We start from the raw sequence: 20,090 nt of genomic DNA on the forward strand, positions 1-20,090 counted from the left end.
ATTGCCCTCGGAAATATTCTGAGCATATGAGGCAGGAAAATATTACTTGAAACATAAACAACATACATCTTGGCAACAGAAAAAACCCAGAGTACTATGCTGACCTCATACTGAGAAGCAATTGGAATACAACTCACAGGGTTCTCAAAATGTAAGTCTCTGCATATAGAGATAACAAGAAAATTCCACACAGATGAGGTACTCATATCAAAAGAGTATGTAAAAGCTTGGGCTCAAACCAGAACCAATCTAAACTGAAAATAAATGACACTACTGCCAAAAGCTTTCAAGTAAACATTGCACTTACCAAGGGCTTTGGATGCAAAAAGAGCCATTGCACTTTGAAGTCTGTCTGGTCTTATTGCCTGAACAATCAGAACCTTTGAAGGGGGGAAAAATAAATAGTTGATGATGTGTACCAAAGTTTTGAGAGAAAGTTATCTGTGTTAACAAATCTCATAACAACTTGTAAGAACAGTAAACAGCATTGTTAGCTATGTGCAAAGCTATGACATTGCTTTCCACCAGCTAAATTCCCTGTCTGCTGAAAAAAAAACCTCCCTTGAGTATAATTTAGTTTTCAGTCAGACCCAAACTACCCCAGTGTCTACTTTTTATTTCTTTGATTGTCTGTAAAGGAAATCAAATGGTGAAATTCGGCTATAAACACAGTTAGAACAAGTGAAGAGAGCATTCAGTAGCGTGCATGCCCCTGCCACACTGTGTTAACAATATTACAATTAAGCAGCTCTTCCTCGAGTCTTTTCCCTGCCTTGTGGATGCTCTGCAACTATAAAGCTGAAAAAATAAATCTTTTTATTAAGAGCTTACATCTTACTGAGGAGGCTTCAGGCTGATCCACATTCAACAACCTGCTCTGAAAAGTCTGCTCACAATTTGACAGTTGTGACAGATTCCACCACAGCAGCAGAGACAAACCATAACATTATAAAACAATGAACAACATTCTAAATCAAACAACCCACAAGTCAATTCACTCTATCTCCAAATGTTAAGGAACCCTATAAAAAATTCCAGAATCTGGATTGTGGTAATCTGAGGTGCAATACATCTTTGAGAGAATATGAGCAGGTTGACCCCATGACTGTATTACCCAATGGCTGTGTAGCCCAGGCTACAATGTTAATCAGTAGTTTAGAATAGGGTCTGGTTGGAGAAGCACACATTGTGTTAATGTTCTGTTACTTGTGTAAATAAACAGCATGTGCTTCATCTTATATTGGTCTCAGTGTCTGCAGTATATTGTTTGCCAACTCACCCACTGGTAGCTAGATAGGCGTGCAACCATGTTTGCGAGCAAAGTCGCCCGACAGAAGGAACATAACTGGCGACTAGGCAAAACATGACCAGCCGATGACATCAAGGAAAGCTGAGAAAATTCCACTGAAGTGAATCAGCCGTGCCTTGCAGGCCGACTGTAAGTACAGCCTCACCATAGTCGTCAAAGTTATCTCCCTCCAGTATGCCAGAGTTTGGCTATATTGAACCGTTTGATCAGACCACCGATGACTGGTCACATTGGCTCTTCTTTTTGGCCAACGACATATCGGGGGAGGAGAAGAGGCAGGCGGTCCTCTTATTGACATGTGGCAGTAAAACATGCGGCCTAATTCATAGTCTAACAGCACCCAAAGCCCCAGATTCCAAGAGCTTTGATGGGTTGGTAAACCTTGTGAAAAGCCACTTTCAGCCAAAAACCTCGGTAACAACACAGTGTTTTAAAGTTAATTTGAGGTGTCATGCCCCTGGAGAGATAGTCGCTTGCTATGTAGCAGCCTTAAAAAAACTGACAGAGCACTGTGAGTTCGGGGCGTCGATCAACGACATGTTAAGAGACCGATTAATATGTGGGATTAATGAAGGCACCATTCAAGAAAAGTTGTCAGAAACAAATTTAGACTTCAGCAAGGCACTGGAGTTGGTGTTCACAGTGGGAAGCGCAGTCAGGGATTCAGAAGCATTCAAGGGAGCACAAAATGGTGCCGTCCTTCACATCAGGAGGGAAGCGCCGGTTAGAAATGGTGCGAAAGTGCAGGGCGCTGTGGAAAGGTGTTGAACAGCCATCATTAACAGACCAGCAAAAAGCAATGGTTTAACAGAGCAAACACATTAATAATGGCAGAAATGGAACCAGACAGCCTGCAAACAAACAACCATTTAAAAGAATCGAATGTTCCTACCGCCATCGCAATGGGCACATTTTTTTTAAAGTTTTGTCTCAATCTGTCTTTACAATATCACAAAGGTAGAAATCGTGAAATCCACATAATAGAGGAACCAGAAGAAACAGAGTCAGATATTTAATCACTACACAACTTAAAACTGGGTAAAACAGCCAATCTATGTATCAGTGAAAATCAACGGAAAACCCATCCGAATGGAGGTAAATAAAGGGGCATCCACGACAGTTATAGGGGAACATACATTCAAATATCTAAATGGAGAAGGCCATTCACTAAATCTGGAAAATTCAGATGCTGAATTAAAGATGTATACTGGTGAATACATACGAGTAAGAGGTATATGCAATGTTCCAATACAGTATGGAAATCAGTCTGTTAATTTACCCCTGATAGTGGTAGCAGGGGAGGGTCTAAGTCTACTTGGTCGGTACTGGCTTAAGGAAATAAAGTTGGAGTGGACCGAGATTTTTCAACTCAGAGTGAAAGATCTGCAAGAATTATTACAGAAATATGCCTAAGTGTTCAGGGAAGAGCTCAGGAAGATTCAGGGGCTGCAAGCAAAATCCACGTGGACCCTGGGGCAAGCTCAGATTCTTCAAGGTGAGGCCTGTCCCCTAAGGATTACGAGCAAAAGCTGATATTGAATTAGACAGGCTGGAAAAGTTGGGAGTCTTACAACCTGTACAATTTTCCAAATGCGCAGCACCCATAATTCCTGTACTAAAACCTGACCAGAGTGTGCAAATATGTGGGGACTACAAGTTGACCGTTAACAAAGTGGCACTCAACAGGCACCCTATACCGAAAATTGATGATTGTACTCCAGGCTGACAGGGGGATCCGCATATACGAAACTTGACATGAGCCACGCTTACCAGCAAGTCAAGCTAGGAAAGGCCTCTCAGGATTTTGTGACTATCAACACACATAGGGGATTATACCAATATACCAGGTTAAAAACAAAAAACTACTGTGAATGCTGGAAATCCAAAACAAAAACAGAATTACCTGGAAAAACTCAGCAGGTCTGGCAGCATCGGTGGAGAAGAAAAAAGGTTACCCTTTAGAGTTTCATGGGCTTGTACCATTTTTTAACAGACTATGGAAAATTTACTTCAAGGTCTACCCTATGTGGTGGTTTATCTCAATGATATCGTAGTAACAGGACTAACTAAAGAACAATACCTGGTTAGCCTGGAAGAGATATTGAAGAGTTTCCCACAAGCCGGATTACATTTGAAGACAAAAATGTATCTTCCAAGCAAAAGAAGTGGTTTACCTGGGTCATTGGGTTGACTCGCATGGCTTCCACACAGTAGAAGATGAGGTGAGAGCTATTCGTGAGGCGCCAGCACCAAAAAATGGCATCAACCTCAAGTCCTTCTTGGGAATGATTAACTATTATGGCCGTTTTCTCCCAAATTTGTCAACAGTACTGGCTCCATTATACAGGTTACTCAAGAAAAACCACAGGTGGACTTGACAAGCTCCAAAACAACAGGCTTTTACGACAGTAAAGCAGTTGCTACATTCACCGGCCCTGTTGGTACATTTCAACTCAAAGAAAGAATTAATTTTGACCTGAGATGCATCCCCTTACAGAGTAGGGGCAGTGCTCTCCCACCGGGTGGTGGATGGCTCTGAGCGACCCATTGGTTACATCTCAAGAACACTCAGTGTGGCAGAATCAAGATACTCACAAATAGAGAAAGAAGGCTTATCCATTGTATTTGGCATTAAGAAGCTCCACCAATGCATCCAAGATTGCCACTTCACCATCGTATCTGACCACAAGCCACTACTAGGCTTGTTTGGGGAAGATAAGGCAATACCCCCAATTGCGTCGGCATGCATGCAAAGGTGGGCACTGATTCTAGCTGCTTACTTTTATCCACCGGCTGGGAAGTTTAATTGCAATTCCGACGCACTAAGCCGATTATCTCTAAAAGGCAACAATGTGAACATTCCCATTCCTCAAGAGCTTGTCTTGTTATTAAACTTTCTGGATTCGTCACCAGTACATGCCAAACAAATAAGAGAGTGGATAGACCGTGATCCAGTTTTCTAACACGTCAGCGAACAAGTCTTGCAGGGATGGTCGAATAAGCCAAAGTCGGATGAAATGAAGTCCTATTTTAATAGGGGATATGAGCTCACCTGCCAGAATGGCATCTTGCTGTGGGGAGCGAGAGTCATTGTGCCTCCAAGAGGAAGAAAGCCATTATTAACCAAATTGCATAGTGCTCATCCCGGCATCTCTAGAATGGAAATGTTGGTGCTCAGCTACTTATGGTGCCCAGGGATAGACACAGAAATCGAAAATTTGGTTAAGAGCTGCATGCAGTGCCAACAGGTACAGAAGTTGCCCCCTTCTGCTCCACTGCATCCCAGGGAATGGCCAGGAAGGCCATGGGTCCACCTCCATGTTGACTACCTGGGGCCTTTTTTTGACACAATGTTCCTCTTGATTATAGATGTTCACTCAAAGTGGATGGATGTATACGAGATGAGATCACCCACATCTGCCGCCACCATAGACAGACTGCATCAGAGTTTTGCGATACACGGGTTACCAAAGATAATAGTGTCTGATAATGGAATGGCATTCATCAGTGGGGAATTCCAAAGATTCACAAGTCTTAGCGGCATAACACATCTTAAGACCTTGCCATACCACCCTGCATCCAATGGTTTAGCCGAGAGGGCAGTCCAGACCTTCAAGTCCAGAATGCAAAAACTGGATGTTGACGCTATTGCAACTAGATTATCACATTTCCTACTTAGCTATAGGGCTACACCACACACGGCCACCAGTATTGCCCCTGCAGAGTTATTGATAAAGAGACGTCTCAGGACACTTGAGTCTCATTAGCCCTAATTTAGGGGGCAGGGTAGAGAGAAGTCAGAAGGCCCAGCAAAATGGACACGATTACCACAGTCATGAAAGGAACTTCACTGTTGGAGATGCAGTTTTTGTAAAACACTTTGGGGATTGGCCCAAATGGCTACCAGGTGAAGTTAGTGCAGTGAGCCCTGTACTATCACATATCGGGTGAAGGTTGGATAATTAGGAGACACATAGATCACCTTAGGAAAAGGTAAACAGATCTACAAGAAAGGATGCGCCAAGCATTCCTGCAGAAGGAACTCCAGTTGGTTTGGAAGTACTTGTAGGATCCGTTGAGCATGAGAGAGTCAAAGAGACAAACTTACAGGTTCCTACTGGAGAGCCTAGTGGACAGATGATTCCTGAGAAAGAGGCCACAGATACACCATCCAATGTCATAAAACTACGACGTTCGGCACGTTTGAAAAAGCCTCCAGAGAGACTGAATTTGTAAATAGTTTATTTGTGTAAATAGGTGATATATTGTAAAGGTTGTAAATTGTACTTTTAAGTAAAGGGGGAGGGGTGTGGTAAACTGAGATGCAATACACCTTTAAGAGAATGTGAGCAGATTGACCACGTGACTGTATTACCCAATGGCTGTGTAGCCTGGGCTACAATGTTATTCAGTAGTTTAGAGTAGGGTCTGGTTGGAGAATCACATATTGGCAAGAATTTTCCTGTCGGCAAGCAGGGCGCGGCCTGCTCACCGAAGCGTAAAATGACACGGAATGACATCAGGCGGAACTCCTGACATCATCCCGCGTCATTTACATTTTCAGGATGGCGGAGGTGCAGCCGAGTCAGCTGTGCACCCTCCGACCTATCGACGGCCTATTGAGGCCATTCAAAAAGCAATTAAACCAATTAGTGGACCTGCCCGTCCAACCTTAAGGTTGGCGGGCAAGTCGGGAGCACTGGCGGCCACCTGAAAAAGCATGAAACCTCATCCAAGGGCGGGATGAGATTTCATGACTGAATTAAAAAACTAAGATTCACTTTTACTTGATGTTATGTCCATGTCCCAACTCACATGACATTGTCACATGAGGGAACATGCATGGTAAATGAAATTTTCGAAAGAATAGCTTTTTCACTTTGGGAACCGATGTCCCTGAGGCAGCACTTAGTCTCAGGGAGATCGGAGCGCTCCTTCATGCACATGCGCGAAGGAGCGCACTTCCGCATTTGCCATTCCCCCATCCTGCACAGGGAGTGCACAGCGCTTCCGTGCAGACATCACGCTGGGTGAGCCTTAATTGGCCCGCCCACGAAAAATGGCAGCACATCCCTGATCGGGGTCACCGACTGGGTTCATGCCCACCCCCACTCCTGCACAAGGCCCCCAATGGGGGGAAATTTCTGGCCACTGTGTTAATGCTCTGTTACTTGTGTAAATAAACAGCATGTGCTTCATCTTATATTGGTATTTATGTCTGGAGTATATTGTTTGCCAACTCACCCACCAGCAGGTAGATAGGCGTGTAACCATATTCACAAGCAAAGCGACCTGACAGAAGGAACATAACACGGATCCATATCTGTATCCACATCTTCGCCAAAAACTAATCAGTACCTCCTTGGGCCATACCCTATCCATGTACCAAGTTTCATTGAAATCTGTTCTTTAGTTTTTGAGATGTATTGTTTACAAACAGATTAACAGGCTAACAAATAGGGGTGGAAATATTGGACGGGGTTTCCTGGTCCAGTCGGCCACCGGGTTCGTCCGGTCCCGGCAAAAGTAAATGTACTTTTGGCTGGGCTGCTGCATGCCCTGCAGTGGGCCCCGCCACGTCAGGGCCCGAAAATCCCGGCCATTATCTCCACTGACCTTCAGTGGCGGAGGTAAAACAGTCAATTCGCCCAGCTCTCAATGTTAACGTATGCCTTAAAAGATTCAGGGTCTGGATCTGGATCCACATTTTGGCCAAGAACTGATCAGTTCTTCCTTGAGCCATACCCTATCAGCCTACCAAGTTTTTAAAAAATCTGTCCATTAGTTTTGAGATATATTGTTTACAGACAAACAGACTAACGGTTGAACAAATTGGGACAAGAACATTAGCTCCGCTCACCATCAGTGGGGGAGGTAGAAATTACCATTTTACCTAGCCCTTGTATGTATGACTCCAACTTCTGTAAATAGCTTTCTTCCATTCAACACATTGCTAATGGGCTAAATTTTCATGCCTCCATTCATGTCAGAATGGAGACTTAAAAAATATCGTATGGCTTCCCCGCCTCCATTCCCTTCTCTGGCAATTATTGCTGGTGTGGGATGAGGGTGCAGATTGTGAACCTACAAACAGCACTCCTGACCTTGTCAGCTCCATTGTGTGACGGTCATTTCAAACCTCTGCAACTCTGATAGAGTTGGGCCAGCTTTTGCAGGGCACGTGGCTCACAGCGCCTCAGAGGATTCATGGGCCCTGGGGGAACCCTGGTCTTGTGTCGGGGACCTTTTGACAGGTAAGTTTAAGAGGTATTTAGATGGTGTATGATAATACATTTTTTAAACAAGTGTTTAGGTATGTGTTGAAGCTTTTGAATGGCCTTAGTTATGGTTTCAATGCAGTGATTGATAATTGTGTTTTGTCCTTGAACAATGAGGGGCCATTAAATTGACCGGCACTTTGTAAGGGTTCAGATGCATTCTCCAGTGGATAAAGTCTTCTTCTGTATTCTACAGTACGAGGAATCAGATTTTAATGCGTATAAAGAATCCTGTTGTTTGATTTTCACTTTGATTTAATGCCTTGACATTTGCTGTGGCTTTGAAACACTCTTCCAGTGTCCACTAGGTCCAGAACCCATGAGCTATATAATAAAACTGGCAAGTTCATGAAATTTTAAAAAATCAGGCATTCAACATTTCCTTTGAAAAAAAAATCCCTCTTACATTCTCATAAAACTATTAATCAAATAAGCTAGTGAAAGTCAAATTAAAGAAACCTTTAATCCATTTAACACCTTAGTCTTGTCCAAATAAATACACAGGCATTGAAAAACAACTTCAAGGAAAGATAAAGTGATTAAAATCTCATAAAAGTGCCACACAAAGCTAGCAGTCCTCTTTGCAGCGGTGTAAACAATCCCTTACCAGGTTGAGCCCATTAGTCATTTTTGGAGTTCAGCCAAGCATTGATAATGAGGCCGACTGGCAAAACAGACGTCAGGCCATCTATTCAGCAGGCTGTATTTTTTTCAAAGACTTGTCAGTGCTATTTATTATATGTTTTATGAGTTCTCTACCTACTGTATATTGGGTAATTAGGCATGGAGGACGCATGGGGACATGGGAGATATGATGGGCCATGGATAGGGTGGGGGGATTGAGGGGGTGAGGACCTAACAACCTTATTGAGAACTGGGTAAATGTCACAACGGATAGAGGCTGACCTTCTAACCTGCCCATCTTGGTATAAAATGGACAGGCATGCCACGTCGGAGGAGGAATTGTTTCCCAACCTGATGACGAAAATTCGGGCCAATATCTTTCTTTGCTAACAGAAGTAGTCACTGTTAAAGGTGTGCATCAAAATGCTCATCAAAAATGACAATTCTGCACTTGCTGAATTGCATGATGCAAAACATGCTATATTACATTTCACCTATACTGTACCAAAAATCAGCTTTTCATATTAAATAGCATAAGGTGCAATAGGCATCTATTCTTCCATTTGACATTTAGCAACAAAACAATTGTGACTAAGCTTAAAAAAATCACAAGGCATGAAGTGAGTGTTTTAGCGCGTTCTTGGAATATAAAAGTTGCTTTATAAATGCAAGTATTTGACAGAATTTACATAGTCCAATGCATTGTGAGATTTTGTTAATGCTACTAATTTTCAGGGTTTTATGTTGGTCTGAAGCAACATTTATGGATTTTATCATAACCACCTTTTTAAACAGTTCACTGGAACTTCTGCAAGCGGGGCAATTTACAGTTCAGGCTGGAAACAGGATGGCAGCTGTTGTGAGGAACTGGTGTTGATGACTTAATTATTTTAAAGGCACCGAAAAGTCTGGGTTCAAGGAATTTTATTTGTTTTAATTACTCTGTGCAATTGAGGGCTTCTTTGTCAGCTTTGAAGAAATAACTAAAAGGTTTGAGTTCAGCAGCTTGAACTTAGTATGACACCTCATCTTTAAACAAGAGCCATGCATTATTAGATTTAATTGCTTAACCATTTCTGTGGGGCAGAACATCTGTATTAGAGGAAAGGCATTTCTTTCAAGACGTTATGGAGAGAATTTTCCCCATGTCGGGCAGGCCGGTCGGGAGCAAGCGCGGGCTCGAGCCCGATCGCCTCCCGCAATCGGGTCCACACCGCTATTTTACGCGGGTGGGCCAATTAAGGCCCGCCCAGCGTATTTCAAGACTCCTGTGCATAGCGGGAGAGGGCGGGCAGCAGCGGGCACGCTCAGGCCGCCGGGTCGAATGGCAGCCTGGCGGCCTGTATAAATGAAGGCCTGGCAGCCTTGGAAAGGCTACTCCCAATGGCTGGGAGAGGGGCTCTGCAGAGGGGCAATGTTGGTGACGCAAGTCCGGAGGTAGGCCATCATGGCAGGGCAGGGCAGGCCAGGCCGGAGGGTGGGCCAGCAGGGCAGTGTGCCCCTCATTTTTCAGATGAGTGCCTAGCTGCCCTCCTGGAGGAGGTGGCAGCGTGGTGGGAGGTCCTTCTTCCGAGGGACGGGCGGCGGAGACCCCCTCACCTGACCAAACGTGCGTGGGAGGAGGTGGCCGAGAGAGTTAGCTCCCATGATGTGGTGCAGCACACATGGCTCCAGTGCCGCAAAAGGTTCAATGATCTCCTGCGCTCAGAAAGGGTGAGTACCATGTTGCCTCAAGTCATTTAATGCAGCTGTCACTCTTTCCCCCAAACCCCCAACTCCCCGCCAACTCTGAGTACAGTAACGTCATTGAATCCCTCACGGCATGGATCCCTCGCTGGGTGTAACAGCAGAGATTGCCCATGCCCAGTTCAACCTGAGAGGGTTGAGCGAGGATCTGTTCTGCATCCGCAGCATGTGTGACACTGACACCCAGAATATAGAATGGGGCTGAAAGTCAAGGGTCTGCATCTAGGCAGAGTGCTGGAACTGCGAAGCATGTCAAAGTCAGGGTGCTAACATGCTGGGAGGGGAGCTTCCAGTTGGAGGGGCAACAATCCATCTTCTGGTGTTTGCGCTCCATGTGCTTGTGCCTCCTTGCTTAGTAAAGTGACACCTTGTGGTGCCACATGTGAAAGAGGCAGCATTTGGGCAATGTGGGGAGGGGGGTGGTCGGCCCTGGCTTGTTTGGCTGAGTGTGCGGCAGCTGCAGGGTGACGAAGAACTGCAGTCCTGCAATGTCCCACTCTGGCTGGGTTGGCAGGGATGCGATGGGAATTCAGGTGCAGACTGGACTAATCAATGCTCCTCTCTCCTTTTCAGGAAAAGACTGCGCACAATGCATCGGAACGAATGCGGACTGGTGGAGGGCAGGCCCAGTTGGCCATCCTAACGGCTTTCGAACAGCAGGCCATGGATCTTGAAAGGCGCCATGTCCCCAGGTCCACCGGTGGCGGTGAGGATGGGGTGCCACGGGGAGTTATGTTTGACAAGCACTCAGGTCACCATGTGTGTCACAGAAGCCATGGCACTGCTGAATGCTCTGTGATTGAAGTTAGCAACATGGGTTTGCCCTTGATTATGGAAAGATGAGCGCACAATGATCTGGGGGAGCGGCATGCAAGTTGACGTGGTCTACACTGTAACTAATCAAATGTCCTGTTTCTTCCGTTCAGCATCACCGGAGCAGGGCCAGGAGGAGGAGACAGAGGGCCCACCTCTCACCAGTGAAGCCCCCGAGCAAATGCACTGACCAGCATCACACCATTTCAGCTAGGCAGGCACCGGCGCAGATATTGCACCTCGATGGGAATTTGATCTTCGGCTAGTGTTCCAGGGCACTGTGGTGACGGCACTTCACACTTGCTTGAGGTGTGCAGGCAGAGGCAGAGAGTGCCCAGGGCGCCGGCAGTCAAAGGGCTGCTGGGGACCAGGTACTTGCTCGGTCGGTGACTGATGATGTGCCTCTGGAGTCATCCATGAGGCAGCGAACGCTGGAAGTGCAGCAGGCTACATGAGGCTATGCGTGGCATGGTGCCTGTGCTGGAGGAGTCCACGCGGAGCATCACCGATGCAATGAGCCTCATGGTTGAGCGCCATGCTTCTTCCGTGGAGAGAGTGGCGACTCTCGTGGAGAGGCTCCTCCAGGAGAACAATCAGGTCCTCCTGGGGTTGTGCTCGGACCTGCAAGCCCTCACAGTGGCATTGGCCACAGCTGATCAGTACCAGTGTGGGACGTGGTCTGGGTACCAAGTATCCCAGCTCGGTGCCCATCCATCTACAGTGAGCAGGGAGGTCCGAAGCAACGTCACGTTGGCACAGCAGCTGCCTGTCATCCCTGCTGGCTCCTCTCAGGGCGCTCCGGTGGAGGGCAGCAGCTCCTCCGCCCCTCTGCCAGTGACCATGGCATCCGATGAGGCTGCGGTAACTGGGGAGAAGCCAGCTGTGGAACTGGCCGCTCCCTCCCAGGTGGGGCCATCAAATGCTTCGCGGGCCAAAGAACATCCGCCAAGGTCATCGAGGCCAACAGGACAGCACAGTGAGCAGGCTGTCTCAGGTGCCAGTGCCAGTGAAGGGAGAGCACCTAGACATAGCACCCATAAGCGTAAATTTAAGGCACCATAGGCACACCACGGGTTTCTCACTGGTGCTTTTATGTTGGCCCATAGTACTTAGTCGAAGACTTGGTGTGATGTCCAACACCGTTTTTTTTTGCTTTATGAATTTACTTTTGTTTACTCAATAAATTTTGACATGTTGCCATGCCTCAGGGTGATTCCTTACTTCTGCATGTGTACAGGAAGCCATGATGTTATGAGTGAGTTGTCTGACATTGAGCTTTATTGACAAGTGTCTTGGTTAATGTTATTATCCAGGCTGATTTAGCACTCAGGTATCGAATGTGGAGCCTGCAGCCCTGGCATATGCTAAAGGTCCATCCATGGTGGGCTAGCTGAAGGTTCTTTAGATTAAAGCCTCCCAGCTGTCCCTGCCTCCCTGGAGTATGCCCGGGTCAGCGTCTACCCCCTCAGCATTCTCCTGTGCGTGCTCATCCTTGGACTCACTGCTGGACTCATCATGTGCATCCGGAGCAACTGCGTCCATGTCTTCCTTGTCCACTGCATCACCCCTTTCCAGCACCAAATTGTGGAGAGTGCAGTATGCAACCACTATCAGCAACACATGATCTGGGGGGGTATTAAGCAGTCCAGGCGCCGAAAGCGCATCTTGAGAAGACCAATGGTTCTCTCCACCATAGCCCTTGTGGAGATGTGGCTCCTATTGTACTGCTGTTCAGCCTCTCTTCTTGGACGGCGGAGAGGCGTCATGAGCCACCTTTTGAGGGGATAGCCCTTGTCACCCAGCAGCCATCCATCCAGCTGTGCTGGAGCACTGAAGAGCCTTGGCACCTGGAAGTGTCTGAGTATGTAAGAGTTGTGGGAGCTGCCTGGGTACTTTGCACAGACTTACAGAATCTGCAGCTTTTGATTACACACTACCTGCACGTTCGAGGAGTGGAATCTCCTCCTGTTGACCGGGCTCACCTGCTGGTGCCTTGATAGCCACATGTGTGCAGTTGATTGCACCCTGGATGCGGGGGAAGCCTCTGGCTCGCTCTGTCTGACTGGCATCATCCCGGTGGTAGTGGATGAAGGTCAATGCAGGCTGTCTGTCACCTGCTTGAGCGTGGACAGCTGATTGGGAAACCCGGCAGAGATCACCCGCCAACCCCTGGAGGCATAGAGGTTGAGGTCAGATCTGACCTTTAGAGCCACTGGCATGGGGTGCCCACCCACACAGTTTGCGGAGATCTCAGGGCCTATCATCTGACAGATGGAGGTGACTGTCTCCCTTGAAGAGACGGAGCCTCCTTCGGCACTGGACCTCAGACATATTGAGGTAGCTACTTCGCCGCCTGTAAACCCTGGCAGCAGGATATTGGCATCTTCTGTGGCCCCTTCTGCCTTGCACTTCCTGCTGGCCCTGCACCTCTTGTGCCTGCGCCTCTCCTCCCAAAGGTGACTCCCCTGGAGGCTGAATGTGGACTCCTGGCCTCCTACCCCCTTCTGGCCCTCCCTCCCTCCTTAGAGGAGGTGTCTCCAGTGGACAGCACAACTCCCATTCCCAGGCTAAGGGAAGGCTTCCTTAAAGCTGCAGGCCCCAGAAATGATTTCTACTGTAGAGTCCTGACCAAGGCTTTTACTCCTGTCCTAGCAGCTGGTATGAGTTTTGAAGTCGTCCTGCTCTCTCAGGCAAGTAAAAGTTACTTTCACACTTAAATCCCTCAAGCATCACATCCGCGACCCCACATTTATACAAATGTCTCCTACCCACCTGCCTGTTGTGCCCATGCGACATCCTGTAGATCGCACGGAATGCGAAAAATCGAGATCAATTACTGCCTCAAGGGCCTTAACTGGCCCGTTAATTGATGGCGGGTGCGCATCGAACTTATAGCTCGCCTGCCTTTCCAAATATCATGATGGCATGCAGTGATGTCGGGACGCTCGCCCAACATCACCACACGTCATTTTACGTGCAGGCATGAGGGGCCTGCCCCTGCACGCCAACTGGAAAATTCTGGTAGGAAGTGTTATTAACATTTGTTCTTAATGGCTTTTGTATCCATGGGCTTGGGTTAAAATACATTGGCGTGAATGTTCACAATAGGTTATATTATTGATAAAAGGATGTAACATTGTTTGTGCAACTGATCTGTATCTACTAGAATTTGTCATTTGTTCACAATGGAATGTACCACCAGGGGCCCAAGAAATAAGAATCGGACATTTGTCTTCAGTCTATTTGACTGGTGACAGAGGTGGGGTAACACCAGGTGACCCTTACCCTAAGCCAATGAAAGAGAGTAATTTGGACTATTTCTAAATAAGGGATGAGGAACAGTCAGAAGTAAGGATGAAAGTTGAAAAATCAAAGTCTTCATTGGCACAGTTTTACCATGGTTTCTGTGGTATAATTCTTCTGGGACACAGTTCAGCATAACATCACTTCAGAGACAGAAGAAAGGCATCACCTGTGCTGGCAACACTTGAGGAAACCTAGGGCCTTAAGCCATAAGAAACTTCCACGTTGTCTTCACTGTTTTTTGTTAAGTATGTATAAAATCTTGCTTAATAAACTCTAGAACAAAGAACAAAGAAAAGTACAGCACAGGAACAGGCCCTTCGGCCCTCCAAGTCTGCGCCGATCATGTTACTTGATTCATAAATACTAGTTACTCATACCTTGTTAGGTCAGGTACAACTGAGGACCCCATTGTTGTAAACTAAGAATCCAGAACTTAATATCTTAAGTAAAACAGTTTTAGACCTCAAAACCCCATAAAATTACAGCATACTCAACAAACACAGTTCAATAACAGTTATGATTAGCTGTGTTCGATAATATAAAAACAGATAATAAGGACATTCAGGAGCTTCTAAAGAGTAAAAATAATAAGACAGAAGAGTTTGGTGAGAGCAAGGCTTTGAAGTTGTTTTCCCATAAACTGCAAATAATAAGCAATTCATTAGCCTGTCTTAGCCATAGATAAACACCTCACATCTATTGTTTAGGGACGAAGGTGGAAGTGTCATTGTGGAGAATCAAAAATGTCAGAGATATACATTAACATCTATACAAACAATAAGAAAGCAATAGACAGAGAACAGACCAGTTGGTCCATTGGTCTGTCCTAAATTTCTACAATTTTCCACTTTCTACAAATAATGATAAAGTAAGAATGTAGGTGTACCGGAGGAGAATAGCAAACAATTATAAAAGAAAACATATTGATTCTGAAACAATTAGCAGAACTTAGGGTGGATCAGTCCATTTGGCATGCACATTACGATATTGATAAAAGTCAAAAAGGAGACAGCAGAAGCCCAGATCACAACACCAAATTAAAACAAAATATGGAGTAGATTCAGCAGTTTCATGCTTCCAGAAGGAAATCACACTCAAGGCAAGTGACATTGAAAGATAAGGCTACAACCACCATAAGACCATAAGGCATAGGAGCAGAAATTAGGCCATTCGGCCTATCGAGTCCGCCATTTAATCATGGCTGATAAGTTTCTCAACCCCATTCTCCCACCTTCTCCACGTAACCTCTGATCCCCTTACCAATCAAGAACCTAACTACCTCGGTCTTAAATACACTCAATGACCAGGTCTCCACAGCCTTCTGTGGCAATGAATTCCATAGATTCACCGCTAAAGAAGTTTCTCCTCATCTCTGTTCTAAAAGGTCTTCCCTTTACTCTGAGGCTGTGCCCTCGGGTCCTAGTCTCTCCTACTAATGGAAACATCTTCCCCACGTCCACTCTATCCAGGCCTTTCAGTATTCTGCAAGTTTCAATCAGATCCCCCCTATTCCTTCTAAACTCCATCAAGTATAGACCCAGAGTCCTCAAACGTTCCTCATATGTTAAGCCTTTCATTCCTGGGATCGTTCTCATGGACCTCCTCCGGACCATCTCCAGGGCCAGCACATCCTTCCTGAGATATGGGGCCCAAAATTGCTCACAATATTCTAAATATGGTCTGACCAAAGCCTGATAAAGCCTCAGCAGCACATTCCTCTCGAAATAAATGCCAACATTGCATTTGCCTTCCTAACTACCGACTCAACCTGCAAGTTAACCTTAAGAGAATCCTGGACTAGGACTCCCAAGTCCCTTTGCACTCCAGATTTCTGAATTCTCTCCCCATTTAGAAAATAGTCTATGCCTCTATTCTTCCTACCAAAGTGCATGACCTCACATTTCCCCACATTGTATTCCATCTGCCACTTCTTTGCCCATTCTCCTAACTTGTCCAAATCCTTCTGCAGCCTCCCCGCCTCCTCAATACTACCTGTCCCTCCACCTATCTTTGTATCATCTGCAAACTTAGCCAGGATGCCCTCAGTTCCTTCATCTAGATCATTAACGTATAAAGTGGTTGTCTCTAAATGTCCTTGAGAAGCTGCTGGTGAGCTGCCTTCTTGAACTGCTGCAGCCCATGTGGTTGCAGCAGTTTAACCACATGGGCTGCAACAGTGCTCAGCCACAGTGCTGTTAGGGAGCAAGTTCCAGGATTTTGACCTAGTGACGATGAAGGAATGGCAAAATTCTTCCAAGTCAGGGTGGTGTGTGACTTGGAGGGGCACTTTAGGTGGCACTGTTCTCATACATCTCCTGCCCTTGTTCTGCTAGGTGGTAGAGATCGCAGTTTTGGAAAGTGCTGCTAAAGAAGCCTTGGTGAGTGGCTGCATTGCACCTTTTAGCTGATAAACACTGCTGCCAATGTGTGCCAGTGGAGGAAGGAGTGAATGTTTAAGGTGGTGGATGGCATGTCCATCAAGCGAGTTGCTTTGTCCTTTACGGTGTCAAGATTCTTGAGTGGCGCTGGAGCTGCACTCATCCAAGCTATTGGGGAGTGTTCCATCACATTTCTGATTTGTGCCTGTAGATGGTAGTCAGGCTTTGGTGGGTCAGGAGATGAGTTACTCTGAAGAATTCCATGTCTCTGATCTGCTCTTATAGCCACAGTAACTATATGGCTAAGCTAGTTAAATTTCTGGCCAATGGCGACGAATTCAGCAATGATAATGCTGTTGAACATCAAGGGGAAATGGTTAGATTCTCTCTTGTTGGAGATGGTCATTGCCTGGCACTTGTGTGGCACAAACGTTACTTTCCCCTTATCAGCCCAAGCCTGAATATTGTCCAGGTCTTGCTGCATATGCACACGGACTGCTTCAGTATATGAGGAGTCTTGGATGGTGCTTAACATTGTGCAATCCTCAATGAACATCCCAACTTTTGAATTTATGATGGAAGAAAGGTCATTGATGAAGCAGCTGAAGGTGGTTGGGCCTAGTGCACTACCCTGAGGAACTCCTGCAGTGATGTCCTGGGTTTCCAACAACCACAACCATCTTCTTTGTAGTGAAATCCAACCACTGGAAAGTTTCCCCCCTGATTCCCATTGACTTTAATTTTGCTAGAGCTGCTTGATGCTCCACTCAGTCAAAAGCTGCCTTGGTGTTAAGGACAGTCACTCTTACCTCACCTTTGGAATTCAGCTCTTCTGTCCATGTTTGGACCAAGGCTGAGATGCGGTCTGGGGTTAAGTAGTCCTGGCAGGACCCAAACTGACCATCGGTGACCAGGTTACTGTGGAGTAAATGTCGCTTGTTAGCACAGTCACCGACAGCTTCCATCACTTTGCTGATGATTGAGAGTAGACTAATGGATCTGTATTTGGCCGCATTGGGTTTGTCTCGCTTTTACGGAATAGAACTACACAGGTAATTTTCCACATCGTCAGCTAGATGCCTGTGTTGTAGCCATACTGGAACAACTTGGGTAGGGGTGCAACTAGTTATGGAGCACAAGTCTCACATAGCCTTTGCTGTATCCAGCGTCTTCAGCTATTTCTTGATATCACATGGAGTGAACTGAATTAGTTGAAAATTGATTAATGTGATGGAGGACCTGGAGAGGAGGCTGAGATGAATCATCCACTTGGAACTCTGGCTAAAGTGGTTACAAATGCTTCACCTTTGTGTTATGCACTGCCATGCTGGCCTCCCTCATCACTGAGGATGGGGATTTTTGTGGACGTTCTTCCTCCTCCTGTTAGATGTTTAATTATCCAACGCCACTCACGACTGTATGTGGCAAAACTGCAGCATTTTCATCTGATACGTTGGCTGTGGAATCACTTAGCTCTGACTAAAGCATGCTGCTTCTGCTGTTTAGCATGCATGTAGTCTTGTGTTGTAGTTTCACCAGATTACCATCTCAGTTTTAGAACATCTACTGCTATTCCTGGCATGCCCTCCTGCACTCTTTATTGAACCAGTGTTGGTCCCCTGCCTTGATGGTAATGGTAGAGTGAGGGATATGCTGGGCCATGAGTTTGGAATTTTAGATGAATACAATTTTGCTGCTGCTGATGGGCCAAAGTACCTCATGGATGCCAGCTTTGAACTGCAAGATCTGTTCTGAATTTATCCCCATTAGGCACAGTGGTAGTGCCATACAACACAATGGATAGTGTCGTCAGCGTGAAGAAAGGAATTTGACTCCACTAGGACTGTGTGCTGACAACTCCGATAAATAGTATTAAGGACAAATACATCTATGGTAGGTAGATTGATGAGGGCAAGGCCAAGAAGATTTTTCCTTAATGTTGGTTCACTCACCACCTGCTACAGGCCCAGTCCTGCAAATAGGTCCTTTAGGGCTCATGGTGGTATTATGGAGCCACCCTTGGTAATGGATATTGAAGTCCCCCACCCAGAGTACATTTTCTGCCCTTGCTACCCTCAGTGCTTTTTCAAGTTGTGTTCAAAATGGAGGAACACTGATTCATCAGTTCAGGGAGGGTGATAGGTGGTAATCAGCTTAAAGTTTCCTAGCCCACATTTGATCTGAGTCATGAGGTGTCATGGAGTCTGGAATCAATATTGAGGACTCCCAGGGCCTCTTCGTCCTGCATGTAGCAGTATGCCACCACCTCTGGCTGATCTGTCCTGAATGATAGTACAGGGAATACCCAGCGTTACAACCGGTCCCCGGGCGAAGTGCCCCAAATTGTTATGCTCCCAGGTGAGGAGGAATTAAGTGGCTCCCCTTCTTAATTCAACCTCCTCAGTTGGTCACAAAAGGGTTAATTTAAAAAGGATCCCTTCCCTTGTGGATACCTTTTCCTAGTCCAAATGTATTTACGTTTTAGAAGGAGCCAATTTAACTAGGATTTCTTGAGTTAAAGAAAGTGAGTTTACTAGCTACTAAAACGCAAGAAAAAAAATAATAAAAAAGCAACACACAGATTAGAAATGAGAAGTGAGTCCAGAAATAAAAGTTAAAAGCTATACGAATCAGTCTTTAGCTGGTCTGTCAGGTGTAGGTGGTGAAATGTTATGGCCGTTTAGTTGGATGATTTTGATAGAGCTGACTTTGGCAATTGAGCAGTTGGTTTGGAGATTCTTGGTTCTACAGTTCAGCTGAAAGGAATTGTCCTGTTTCTTTTTCGACTGTGGCTTTGCTGACTTGTGACTTGCTTCCAGCAATCAAAGAGGGAGGAGAGATTTTTTTTTACTTGCAAGTGCAAGGATGCCTAGTTGATGTTCTTCAGCTATGATCTTCACAGCACACACTAGCACCAGAACAGAACACCAAAACTAACACACAGCACTAGGGTTGCAGTTGGTCTTTTAACCCCTTTTCTTGTGTATTTCTGGAAGGGAAAAAACAAATATGTCTTTCGCCCAGAAACTGTTTTCTTTAAAATTAGATAACATCCACCGTCTGGGGTATAACTCAACAGGAGGTGGTTTCTGCTGAGATGGTAATCAGCCTCCATTATCTCCACAGCCACAGGAGACTACAGCTCAGTTTTTGCAACACATCTCTTCCTTTGAAATTTTCTCTGTCTGAAGGAGGCCTTTTTAGGTGTGACATTCCGTTCTTTCTGGACTAATTGGTCAAGTGTAATCCACATAGAGATTTTCGAGCAAGTGGTTACTTTACAGTCCCCGCCAGCTTTTGCTTGTAGAGCCTTTTTTAAAAACACATACCTGACTTAAAAGTTCAATAATTCGGGGCTATGAGCCATGGTCATGACACCAGGGATGGTGATGGCTAGAAGGTATGACTATGTCAGGCTGTTGCTTGACTAGTCTGTAGGACAGTATTCCCAATTTTGGAACAAGCTGCTAGATGTTAGCGAGGAGGACTTTGCAGGGTCAACTGGACAGGGTGCGTTTTTGTCGATTTTGCTGCCCAGGTCAATGCCAGGTGGTCTGTCTGGTTATATTCTTATTTAACTTTTCTGTTTGATACAACTTTGATACAGTTTGATACAACTATGTGTGGCTTTTTAGG

General features: G+C 45.8%; 1 protein-coding gene across 2 annotated transcripts in view; it reads right to left on the minus strand.

The window, feature by feature from the left end:
* Nucleotides 1–20,090, minus strand: part of dync2h1 (dynein cytoplasmic 2 heavy chain 1) — a 766,235-nt gene that overhangs the window by 275,841 nt on the left and 470,304 nt on the right. For both annotated transcript variants that reach the window (XM_078545532.1, XM_078545531.1), the window contains exon 76: nt 308–380. In XM_078545532.1, the coding sequence (XP_078401658.1) occupies nt 308–380 (73 nt within the window). The remainder of the gene's footprint in view (nt 1–307; nt 381–20,090) is intronic.

The sequence above is a fragment of the Cetorhinus maximus genome, chromosome 7, assembly GCF_964194155.1.
Source record: "Cetorhinus maximus chromosome 7, sCetMax3.hap1.1, whole genome shotgun sequence".
Classification (NCBI taxonomy): Eukaryota; Metazoa; Chordata; class Chondrichthyes; order Lamniformes; family Cetorhinidae; genus Cetorhinus; species Cetorhinus maximus.